Source organism: Marmota monax, unplaced genomic scaffold (genome assembly GCF_021218885.2).
Source record: "Marmota monax isolate L192 unplaced genomic scaffold, Marmota_monax_Labrador192_F-V1.1 WCK01_AAM20220418_F8-fsc00031, whole genome shotgun sequence".
Classification (NCBI taxonomy): Eukaryota; Metazoa; Chordata; class Mammalia; order Rodentia; family Sciuridae; genus Marmota; species Marmota monax.
Window position 1 is genome coordinate 3,167,843 of NW_026695197.1, and position 13,291 is coordinate 3,181,133.

General features: G+C 36.4%; 1 protein-coding gene across 1 annotated transcript in view; it reads left to right on the forward strand.

Moving 5' to 3' along the window:
• The window catches only part of Dsg2 (desmoglein 2), a 47,220-nt gene that overhangs the window by 18,932 nt on the left and 14,997 nt on the right, over positions 1-13,291 (forward strand). The window contains exons 3-9 of the mRNA XM_046428319.2: positions 71-205; positions 3,416-3,577; positions 3,702-3,846; positions 4,877-5,043; positions 6,865-7,002; positions 7,120-7,305; positions 11,729-11,994. Of these exons, the coding sequence (XP_046284275.1) occupies positions 71-205; positions 3,416-3,577; positions 3,702-3,846; positions 4,877-5,043; positions 6,865-7,002; positions 7,120-7,305; positions 11,729-11,994 (1,199 nt within the window). The remainder of the gene's footprint in view (positions 1-70; positions 206-3,415; positions 3,578-3,701; positions 3,847-4,876; positions 5,044-6,864; positions 7,003-7,119; positions 7,306-11,728; positions 11,995-13,291) is intronic.

Below are 13,291 nucleotides of genomic sequence, written 5' to 3' on the forward strand. Positions count from 1 at the left end.
TAAAGTATAGAATTTCACACAAATGCTCGATGATATGTAATAATATTTTGACAATATTTTATTATTGTAGGCCTTAAACACCAGAAGCAAAAATCAGCTGCTTCCTAAACATACTCACCTAGTACGGCAAAAGCGGGCCTGGATCACCGCCCCTGTGGCTCTGAGGGAAGGAGAGGATCTGTCCAAAAAGAATCCAATTGCCAAGGTATCTTCTAAAGAGGAACATGAAACACACACCTATGAATAAAACTGTGGTGGAAGAGGATTTTTATGTCCGCTTTAAAATTTAAGGATGATTATGTAATTACTAAATTTCTTAATATTCAGAATGTATTTGAAAATTAGCAGAGCTTAAAAAAAGAGAGAAAATTAGCAGAGCTGACTTTTAGCAGCAAGTACCAACTTTGAGATCTTCTTTCTCTTTCTGAAAGATGCAACATCATTGGCAAAAAATATCTATCACTTTAAGTTTTGATTCAACTAGGAGTTGAGACATCTGGCAGTAATTTAATTGTAACTTAACACAGCGTTACAATCCTCCAAAGAGGGTATTATGGTAAAAAGTAGTTTATGATAGTTGTGGAAAGAACTGAGGTCTGAGAGGGAGGGTGACTGTACATCCTGATTCGTGCCTGTCGTCCTAGCTTAATAAGTAGTAGCTCCCTCTTTACTCTCAAATGGTCCAATTTTTAAAATCAATTATGTGATAATCCTCCTACAAATGTACCTCATAGTTAGCTGTACAAACTTAAACCCTTGTTGTTTTGCTCCCCTAAAGCTGCTCTCCTAAAGTTCTACCCATTTATGTAAAAGGCACCATAATTCCATGCAGTTTTTAAAGGCTGATATGTAGCAAGTATTATCACTTCTACCCAAAAAGTATATCCAAACTCTGCGCTCTTCTCTTCAACTCCATTCCCATAGTCTGAGGCTTTGTTATCTCCATCCCTCGTAACAAAAAGTGTTCCCATCTTGTCTTGCTGCTCTGACTCTTGCCAAGCCCTTCCACACAGCCCATGCTCCAGAATTTGGCCAGAGCAAACCTTTGAAAAGACAAAGCATGTTCACCTCCTTGATGAGACCTTTAAGTGATTTCCCAGGGCAATGGAAAAAATAACCCTCTTGCCCCCATATGATTGACTGCTTCGCCTAGGCCACCTCTCTGTCCCCAGTTCCAATCACTTCCCATTCCCTACTCTGCTACATCCTCTTAAAGTAACCACAAGCTCATTCCAGTCCCCGACTCTGCAAGGCTGTTCACTCTGCCTGGAATCTGATCCCCACAGATAATCTGCAAGATTAGCATATATCAGGCATTCTCTACACAGTGTCACCTCCTTCTGCCCTCACCCACTTTTTCTCTGTCCTCTTAACCTGTATCAGATTGGCTTATGGCATATTTCACTGCTGAATCAACATTGCTTGTTTCATCGTCTGTCTCCTTCAGTACAGTGTAAGCTCCACGAAGGCTTGGCTTAGTCCTTAGAGCGCCCAAGTCCTGCCTGTGCCCTGACCAACGCCTGTGTGCAGTAGGTGCTCAGTAAGCATTCATGTGAATGTATACGTTCAAATCCAGGTTTTACCTTCATCTTTCCAATCTCATAAAGATCATATGTGAAGAGCTTTTTCAAGAGAAACTATGACTATGAAATAGAAGATAAAGTTTCCTGTCTGCTAACAACATTTTTTTAAATATAAAAGCCCCCCGCCTTTATATATATATATATATATATATATATATATATATATATATATATAAATATACTGGGGATTGAACCCAGGGGCACTGTACCACTGAATTATTTCCCAGTCCTTTTAAAATTTTTTATTTTGAGATAGGATCTCACTAATTTACTAAGGCTGTCCTCAAACTTGCTATCCTCCTGCCCCTCAGCCTTCTTAGTCACTGGATTACAGGCATAACCCACCAAGCTTTGCTTAAAATCTGGAGAGTTTCAAGTATGGCTCAACATAACAGTACACATACAAGCAACTTAGTTTTTTGTTTTATTTTGGCTTGCTTTTTTTTCTCAGTAATTCATACAATCTTTCAGTAGATTTTCCTAAAATGAGGAAGAACATCATGGCAGAAGAGTGTGGTACAGGAAAGCAACTCAGAATATCATACCTGAAAGCAAAAGAGAGCCCCACTCAACAAGGACAAAATATATACCCCAAAGGCATGCCCCCAGTGACCTGCCTCCTCCGGCCACATTCTACCTGCCTATAGTTACCACCCAGTTAATATCTGTCAGGGAATTAATGCACTGATTTGGTTAAAAAGTTTCACAACCCAATCATTTCATCTCTAAATTTTCTTACATTGTCTCACATATGAGCTTTTGGGGAAAACCTCATACATAAACCATAACACGTACATATATATATATGCAATAAACTCTTAGTTGCATACATACATGTATACAAACCAACAGTTCTGTCCACACGATTTTTGTTTTATTTTTAACCCAGGTAGGATTATATAGTACATACAAGTAGTCTGCAAAGACATAGAATATCCTTATAAATACTATAATGTAAATTTAAATGCACATACATAAGTGTATCTGTATATTGTGTATGGGCATGCATTTGGCAAAAGGACAGGCAGAAGCTCAGTGAAAAATGATCATGTGACTGCTCTAGATTTACCATCGCACTCCAGGAGCTGAGCTGCTGTAGCAGGAGGTTGGAGGACCCATCCGCTATCTTTTGGTTTCTCACAGCTGAAACCCCAACAACCCCAGTGCATTGTTCGGAAGCCTAAGGGAAGAAAGACTAACTAATCCTGAAGTTTCATAATAGTGAACTGGCCAGGCAGGCAGATGGTGGTGATGACTTTAGTGGTATGTGAAGGGAGAAAATGAGGAACCATTAGGGGACCACAGAGAAGCATTTAAAGATACAAATGATATTGCCTTGTAGAGGATCTCAAGATGGTAACTACAGAATATCTAGCAGATTAGAAACATGATGTGCTGAGGCATTCTAAGTAGGGAAGCACTTGATGGTTTTCATCCCTCTTGGGAATGATTTCCAGATAATCAAATAGATTAATGAGGGTGATTTTGACTCTGCGATTTTTACCATATGTGCCAAATTTAAAATCTATCTCCTCCCCCTGCAAGATGCACACAGCTATGTCTTAATTTCACAATCACCCTAAAAAAGGAAACACTCAGATGTTTTCCAGTTAAAGGATAAGAAAACTGAGGCACAGGGAGGTTAAGTAGCTAACTCAGTGTCACATAACTCAGCTGCAGCCGAGATAGAATCAGAACCCAGGTTCCCTGATGCTAGTGCCATGTCCCTCCTTTCAGTGTCTTGACAACTTCAAACAGAAATTGTGCACTAATTTACAATGTAAACTACAAAGAATTTAACTTGAGACACTCATCTCTTATTTTCATGTTAGATCCATTCTGATATTGCAGAAGAAAGAGGACTAAAAATTACTTACAAATACACTGGAAAAGGGATCACAGAGCCACCATTTGGTATATTTGTCTTTAATCCAAGCACTGGAGAACTGAATGTTACTAGCATTCTTGATCGAGAAGAAACACCATATTTTCTGGTATGTAGAACAATTTTATTGGTAGTATTTTTGGGTTTTTTTTGGTAATACTTATGATTTAATTTTTGATGCTATAGCAACCCAATTACGTTAGTTAATTTTATTATTTATGTCATGATTTCAGCTAATGGGTTATGCTTTGGATGAAAAAGGAAACAATCTTGAGAAACCTTTAGAACTACGGATTAAGGTTCTTGATATCAATGACAATGAGCCAGTGTTCACACAGGAAGTCTTCCTGGGGTCCGTTGAAGAGTTGAGTGCAGCAAGTAAGAGTCTATTATTTTTCATGAGTGCCATTTAATTTCCATTGTGTAAATAAACACTAAATCCCATACTGTAACAGAAGTTGAGTGTTCTTACCCACAGGACAAATAAAAATGAACCTGTGGCTCTCAGTTCCGAAAGGCTTTTCTTATGATAAATTCAAAGGACTTTAAACTTATCTTTTTTACCCTGGGAAAAGATGGTAGACTGATGTGACAGGTGAGGTCTCCATAGCAACTACTCAAGTCTGCCCTTTGGAAGGAAAGCAGCCAGAGATACTATGTAAACAAATGGGGGTGGCTCTATTCCAGTGAAACTTTGCATATAAAAACAGGTGTCTGTCTGGCTTTGGGCCTCTGGATGGAGCTGCTGACTTCTGACATATTATTTTTACTGTAAATTTTCTTGACAACATTTTTCAATGAAGTACTCTATAGAAAACTCCAAGGAAAGATTTCTCTTTGATCAAAATAAAAAGAATAATTATACTTCTCCTGAGATGTTTGTATCCTGATAAACAACAGGATCAAGTGGCTGCTCATGCTTCTTTTTCTGTATTAGCTAATAAGCACATATGAGGCCCTCTAAGAGCATTGTGCAGGAAATTACCCAATCTTAGCCTTGCTCTCATCTTGTTTTCCTTCTCCTCTATTCTACTCATGCTTATTTCCTCATTCAAGTAAATTTTTGATTGTGGTAAACTGTGCTTTCTTTTTTTTTTTTTTTTTTTTTTTTGAGCAGGGATTGAACTCAAAGGCACTTAACCACTCAGCCACATCCATTTTTAGAGACAGAGATAGGCTCTCACTAAGTTGCTTAGTGCCTCGCTAAGTTGCTGAGATCCCTTTGAACTTGGGATTCTTATACCTCCACCTCCCAGTCACTGGGATTACAGGAATGCACCATCACACCTGGCTTAAACTGTGGTTTTGACAAATACCTGAAATCCTTTTAGAAACAAACTGAAATTAAAAATAATATAATGTCACACGTAAGTGGACTTACCCTGGTCATCTTGATTTCTAATGCTAGATACACTTGTGATGAAAATCACCGCAATAGATGCAGATGAGCCCAATACCATGAATTCTAAGGTTTCCTACAGAATCGTGTCTCAGGAGCCTGCATATCCTCCAGTGTTCTACCTAAATAAAGATACGGGAGAGATTTATACAACCAGTATTACATTGGACAGAGAGGTAAATTAAACTTTCATGTTGTTCATCTTTTAAACTCCTCATTATCCTTTCCAGTTGCTCCTCTCTGTGTTTCTTTGAATTTTCTTAGTTCGTTCAATATTCCTCAGTCATAGGATAACTAAGAATCATCCTTTTTTAGGGATACACTGCCCATTCTGGTAGACATTAGCTATATGAGTCTCTTGAGCATTTGAAATGTGACTAATCCAAATTGAGATGTGCTGTATGCCTATTGAGATATATTTTTTTAAAAGCACCAGATGTGGAGGACTTCACATTAAAATATATGTATATAAAATACCAGCTTAATTTTTTAATGTTTGAGTTTACGTTGAAATGATAATTTCATAAAGACAACACCATTCTAGTACCTCTCTAGTTAGAAATCCATTTCCTAGAGTCCTGACACAGCATTCCCAGTTGGCGGGTTCTCTAATGAACTGTAGGGATCAAGGTGGTGAGGGCAAGGGGCTGGAGACAGGATTCCTGGCTAGGGAATAAAAATCCTTATAAAGGAGAAAATTATTTTAAATCCCAAATTAAAGAGAAATTTGAGTAGTTTACCTAGACTGTCCTCAACAATTTTTCATTCTTTTAATTTCTAACTCAAAATTTTAAATTAAAGGGGAAAATAAAAGAATTTTCAGATGCTATGTGCACAAAGATCCTAATATATAAGAATAAAATGTTAGTGAATACTATTTTGTCTTCAAATATAAATCATCATCCAAGTGTATGGTATTGTACTTGGAAAATTAACTTTGCTCAGATGGGAAGGATTGTTGCCAACTTGCCATCCGGATCTTTGTAAAATTTAAGAATCTGATCACTCCTAACATTCTGCTCTACACCTGTTCTCATAAAACTAGAGAGGAAAAGTATTACTCTGAATTAGTGGTGTGATTTGTAATAAGCTACCGTTTCTGAGGTGTGGAAAGTTTAGCCAAGATTAAAAGCCATAATTTATTGGGTATTAACCATGGCCAGGTAATATCCTAAGCCCTTTATATGGATTAACTCATTTAATCCATATGGAAACCTCTGAGGCAGATCCAGTTATTATCCCCATAAGAAAACTGAGAATCATAGGGATTAAGTGTGTGTCCAGCACAGCTAGTAAATGACAAAGCCAGAATTAGAGGCCAGGTGGCTCGTCAAGAGCCCCAACTGTCCTTCATTCACTGAGTGGTTCTGCCCCACGTAGGACCTCTGTGTACTGGCAGCGGCTGCCAAATTTCTTAAATCCAGCCACACAGAATGTAGCTACAGTAAGGGGACCACACACGGAAGAGAAGGTTCCTTTTTGAATGACAGTCATTCTCTAGGACACAGTCTCTAAGAATCCTATTCCTGAGGAAGTCAGGATAAAGATCACCAAGTTTTGTCCTCACTGGTTAAGTTTTTCTTGGGACTAGGTTCTTCTGGGTTACCTTTTAGCTAAGAATGATGTATAGGGTAGGAAACAAAACATTTCATACAATCCCACCACGTCTTCCATTGCAGAATGAACTGTATTTTGAACAGCGCCCCTTTAGTATAGATGGGTTTAAGAACAGAGTCTTCTGAGAATACCACCAATGGCAATATTTAAGAATTTGACAATAACTCTGCTAGTCCTTTGGAAGACGTGGTGGGATTTCTGCCCTTTCTCAAAAGCTCTTGACTACAAATAAATAACATAGAAACAACAGATCATGAAACTTATTTATGAGTAAAGTATACTATGGTTCGTTTCCCAATGGTGATGTGAACTAAAACCAGAAGAGAAGATTGGGAACAATTCATTTTCACCCCAGTTGCATATCTTTTATTTCTCTGCAGGAACACAGCAGCTACTCTTTGACAGTAGAAGCAAGAGATGGCAATGGACAAATAACAGACAAACCAGTCAAACAAGCTCAAGTTCAGATTCGTATTTTGGATGTCAATGACAATATCCCTGTAACGGAAAATGAAATGGTAACTTATTTTTATAATAAATGTACCTATTTATTCATATTTTGGCCCTAACTAAAATATATATATCAACTTGTTTGTATTATATCAGAATAAAAATCACATGTTCTTATTTTGCAGTACGAAGGAACGATTGAAGAAAATCAAGTCAATGTAGAAGTCATGCGCATAAAAGTGACCGATGCAGATGAAATAGGTTCTGATAATTGGTTAGCAAATTTTACATTTGCATCAGGAAACGAAGGGGGTTATTTCCACATAGAAACTGATGCCCTGACCAATGAAGGCATTGTGACCCTTATTAAGGTAAGTCATGAGTGTTCAAAACTAGGGTGGAACAAGTTGCTGCAGGAGAGAATCTAGCATATTTTGAGCTCCAAGCACAAATACTTTACATGCACAGCCAGCACCACATTTGTTTAAGATAGTGGCCATACCTGCTTGCCCAAGTTGTGTGGTCAGCAAGTATTTGCACTACAGTTCAGATTCAGATCAGGGGACTCTGATCCTAGCCAGACAGCATGAGACCAGCGTCATCACTGCCTAGACCACTTCCTGTCATTCCCACACCATGACCTTGTGCCTCTGCTGAGTATCCCTTCACTTACCACCTCTCAGTCTATTTATCTAACAGTAGAGTCAACCCTCACTAATAAGATCCAAAAATAGAAGCTATGATAACTTGACACTTAAGTGTGACGAAGAAACACCTCGTAAAGCTACATGCCAACAGTGATGATTCCTGGGTGTCATTATCACAAAGCCTAACTGGGTGGGACTCAGCATCTTGCCTTTTAAACAAAAATCTACGTATATTCTAATATTAATACTTCGGGGGCTACATTTTGGAACAAATCTCTTGTGCATTGAATCAATGAAGAAAAATTGAATCCAATCATTAAGCGTATGTAGGGTCTTACACATTTAGTTCTTATAGATCCCACTTTTTAAACAAAAATTATAAGACGGATGAAACAAAATAAGCAAGGAACGATAATAATGTACTTGCAAGTGGTTTATGATAGAATTGCCTTGCCAGATTTTTAAAATGAAATGCAAAACTGCAGCTTTAAAAATATTATTTCATTAAGTTATATGCAGACAAAAATTGATTCCAGAAGTTTCTAAATTTTTATAAAAATCAATATATGACAATCTAGGTAAAATCTAACAGTGGGACAATCAATATCAGAGTAGAAAATAATTGAGGTTTCATAGTAATAATTATGAGCCTCACTAATCAGTAGACTAATGTATGCATTTAAACTAGCTCTTTAAAAGCAGAAGACAATTGACTACATTTCCTCGTTTTTAAAAGGAAGACACATTTTATGATTATGGAAGAAATAATCATCAGAGATAAAAATTCACCTGCTTATGTGAAAATAGCATAATTTTTAGTTATCAATTATAGGTTCAACTATGCCTGATGTTCGAGATAAAGTCAACAACATACACAGAAGCAATCATATACTGGTGAATGATGGGGGTGCTGGAAATATTCTCAACCCACTCTTCCAAGGGGAGTGTGGATGAAAAGTAGTAAAATCAGCATTACAATGAAAGCAACAGTTGGAGAGAATTACAAATTTGTTATCTCAGCTATATGAAGTAGTTGCTTCCAGGGGCTGGGGTTATGGCTCGGTGGTAGAGTACTTGCCTCACAAATGTGAGGCACTGGGTTTGATCCTCAGCACTACATAAAAATAAATAAAGATTTTTTTTTTAAATAGTTGCTTACAAAGTATAAAGGCAGTAATCAGATTCCATCAAAAAGAAATGAGATTAAGAAGATACACAGAGGACTGGGATTGTGGCTCAGGGGTAGAGTGCTTGCCTAGCATGTGTGAGGCACTGGGTTTGATTCTCAGCACTGCATCTAAATAAAAGAATAAAATAAAGATCCATTAACAACTAAAAAGAAAAGTTAAAAAAAGAAGATGCACAGAAATACGCATTTGAAAAGGTACCCAATATCATTAACCATTATGAAAAATGTGAGTTAAAACTATAAGAGATAGGGCTGGGGTTGTGGCTTAGTGGTAGAGTGTTCACCTAACACGTGCGAGGCGCTGGGTTCAATCCTCAGCACCACATAAAAATAAATTAAAAAATAAAGGTATTTAAAAAATAAATAAATAAATAAAGGTATTGTGTCCAACTACAACTAAAACGAAAAAATATTTTTAAAAAAATCTATAAGAGATAGTCATCATACACTTACTAAAATGGCTAAAATCAACTGTCTTTGGATGGCTATAACAAAGTATCATCAACTTCGTAGCCTATAAACAGTGCCCAGCAAAGGCCCTATTTCTAGCTTATAATGGCACCTTTCTGCTGTATCCTCATGTGGCAGAAGAGGCCTGCAAGATCCCAGAGGCCTCTTTTATAAGGGAGTTAATCTCATTCACAAGGGTTTCTAAGACCTCACAAAATCCCCATCTCTCAATATCATCACTTTGGGGGATAGGATTTCAGTGTATAAATTCTATGGGTATGCATATATTCAGACCACAGCAATCAAAAAGTCTGACAACACCAAGTATTGGAAGAATATAGAGAAAGTAGAACCTTTATATATTGCTGGTGGAAATATAAAATGACAGTTTGGTAAGTCTTTTTTTTTTTTTTTAAGTTAAACATACAGTAGTTACCCTATGACCCAGCAATCTTATTCCTAGGTATTAATTCACCCTAGATAAATAAAAACATGTCTATACAAAGGCTTTTGTGCAAAATGTTCCTAACCACAAAATAATCTGGGAGCAGTCCAAATAGCCATCAACTGATGAGCAGATAAATAAAATGTGGTATATCCATATAATGGAATACTATTGAATAAAAGGACTGAAGTACTGATACATGCTACAACATGGATGAATCTCAAAAACATTATATTATTCAGAAACCAGGTACAAAATACTATTCTATGATGACATCATATCCTGTGATGTCATTTATGAGAGATTTCTAGAAAAGGCAAAACGAGATAAAGCAGATCAGGGATTGCATAGGGCCGGGGATATAAGGGAGGCATAAAGGAACTTTTTGTAATGATGGAAATGTTTAAAATTGGATCATAATGATGATAACAAATACTAAAAAACTAAGTTGTAAACTTAGGGTGAGTTTTATTATCTGTAAACTATACCCGAATAAAACTGAAAAAAAAGGTAGAGGAGATGAACAATATAAGAGAGATAATAAATCATTACATGAGAAAATGTGCACAGCTTTACCAACAAATTAAAATCCATAATGTTATTGGAAAATAGCAAAAAATGGAAATGACAAAATATGTTGATAGAGTTGTAAAAAATAGAGGCATTTGGCCTCATACATTGCTCATGATGTTGAAAATTTCTTTCATTCTCTTTGGAGCATTACAGCTATTTATGATAAATACTATGTAACAGTGTCCTAGTGTTTTTATGTCCCCAGTGCCTAGCTCACTTTTTTACACTGTCTTGGCTCTTGAATACTAATAATAACCAGCTAGAAGATTCTATGTCTCATCTAGCATATATTGTGCCATCAAATCCAGCATATCAGGTGCAAGAGCACCATAAAAGAACTCTCAAAAAGATCTGAAAGTCACAAAGAATGTTTTGTCTCTAGTCATTTGTTGTTGTGTCCTTGTCCCTACCATAGTGATCCATATTTTAAAGGGGGCAAAATAAATTGTCCGTACAAAACCCTACATAGAATAAAGCAAAATTCATAATAAATCACCCAAAAAAGAAGTGAACAGCTTTTCTAGAATCCTGTAAACATATGTATTTGAAGAAACAAGCAATGGTACATGCATCTAAATTATCTGGGAACACTAGAAATTAAAAGCAATGAAAGAATAGGGCCTAAATAAACTTTGACTAGGTAATTCTTTCGGTGATTTTTATATAGGTCACTCAGAAAAATAAGTTGTATAAGAATGTTCAAGAAAGTATTAACTATATTCGAAAATTGCAGATGGTCAAAATGTCTAGTAATAGAATGGTAAATAAGTATATCTAAATAATAATATACTATAGAAATGTTTGTAAAATGAAAATGGGAAAATTGGACCATAAAATATATAGATAGAGTGTGATACAGAGATTATATCAAATGGACATTATAAATGCCATAATTCACAAAGAACTATCTGAAAGAAGGCTAATCTTTTATAGAATTAACAGCAAAGCAGATATTAATAGATACTGTGCACAAAGGAAGGGAGTGGGTTCTTTGTTTAAACAAATTTGAAAAGCCTTGTTTTTTTTTCTTCACTTCAGGACTTCTGGGGTTTTTAGGATATTGGTGTGTGTGTCAGTCTACCTGGGGGACAGAACTAGTAATACTACCATATAATGCATAGTCCTTGGACTAAAATGGAGCACCTCTTAGGCAATATTAATTTTTACTGAATGTCCATTAATGTTTCCATTTCAGAAAAAAATCACTTTAGATTGTTAAAAATAAAAATGTATACTTTTAAAAATAAACTTGACCTTTAATAAAATGAACTGGGAATGCTTCTTAAACTTATATTTAACAATTATGAATATCCAGATTGACAGGGAATTTGTAATTACTTGGTATGGATGTGAGTTGGAATACTCAATGCAATAGTACTTGCTGTATGTCAAATGATCATATCTAACATTTAAAATGTGTGTACGCACACTCACCCTGTATGTTCTGGTTGTTTTCTCTGTTAAAAGAAACTTTGGTCTTGCCTTTCTAGGAAGTTGATTATGAACAAATGAAGACTCTTGACTTCAGTATCATTGTCACCAATAAAGCAGCTTTTCACAAGTCCATTAGGAATAAATATAAGCCCACATCCATCCCCATCAAAGTAAAGGTGAAAAACGTGAAAGAAGGCATTCATTTTAGAAGCAGCACAATTTCTTTCCGTGCTAGTGAAGGAATGGATAAGTCAAGCGAAGGCTTATCGATTGGAAAATTTCAAGTTTTTGATGAAGACACTGGACAACCAGCTCAAGTAAAGTAAGATATAGTTGTGAGCTTAAATCCAAATTTTAAGTTACTTTAAGTGCCTATTTTCAAATATCTTAATGAAATCTGAGTACTTCATTCCTTTACACCCCAGAGTTGTAACTCTCCAAAGGGCTATAGATTAAATTTCCCAAAGTTGATATGAGGAGGAATTTTCACCAGAATCCCCTTCCTTTGCCCACCTGTGTGTGAGGATGAGGCTAGAATGCTCACCACAGAAGAAGCTCTGGCTATAGATGCCTAAAAAGCAATAAAGGAAAAACTCAGAAAAAAAAAATGCGTTCTAAACTCTCTCTTATTTCTGAAGAGTCTTGAGAGGTGAGAAAGTAGCAGATAAAATTTACCACAAAATTTATTCTACACAAATTTAGTTCAAAAAATTTTCCTTCTTATGTTTTAACGAGGAAAATCGAGTTTTATTTATACATAAATCTTAATAATTAATCTTGCCCTGAATTATGCTGTTTTGCTTCAGAGATTGGCAGACTTTTTGTGTTTGTCTTGATGATGATGACGTTTGCTCAGAATACATTTACTGAGCCATAGTGCCATGCCTGTACTAAAAGGGACCTGGCTGTGTCTACTCTATAGTGACATCTGGGATTTGCATACTTTAAATTTTTCAAAGTAAATTTACTTCTTAGCTCTGAGAGCCATGCCATAGAAAAGAAAACTCTCTATGGGGCTATTATTTATAAAATTACAGGGATTCATGTTGGATTTAAAGAATTCCCACCTGCTGCCTAGGACACACAGCTTTTGCAACTTCCTAAGTGCCAGAGCTGCTTGGTAGCTTGTCTGCTTCTGCCTATGACCCTGTGTGCTAGTGCTTCATACAACGTTGTATTTAGTAGCATGGCCAACTGTAGCCAAACTGGAAATAATGGAGAAAGTTCTTCAATGATCTCTTTCCTTTGAACACATCTCCTATGGAATTCAGCCAAGTGATTATTTTTTTAAATAATGTTAAGAAATAGCATCCACTGTTTTTTACATACAGGGTCTTGGTGACCATCTTTGCCTACCCTCCCCACAGGAGCCAGTCTGCCTCTGCTGACTTGGGTGGTCTAGTTTTAATTTCCCCTGCTCTGCATTGAACAAGGCAGTCCCTAACTGAATCTACAGAAATGAGGATTCTCTGTGACATTCTTTGTGAAAATTCTCACTGCCATCTACTGAGAATTGTATTGTTCTAACTCTCTGCCAATAGTTTGTGGCTGTCTATTGAAAATTGTTTCCCACCAATCTTTTTTAAATTTGGGCTGCTATTTTTAATAAAGGCTATAAA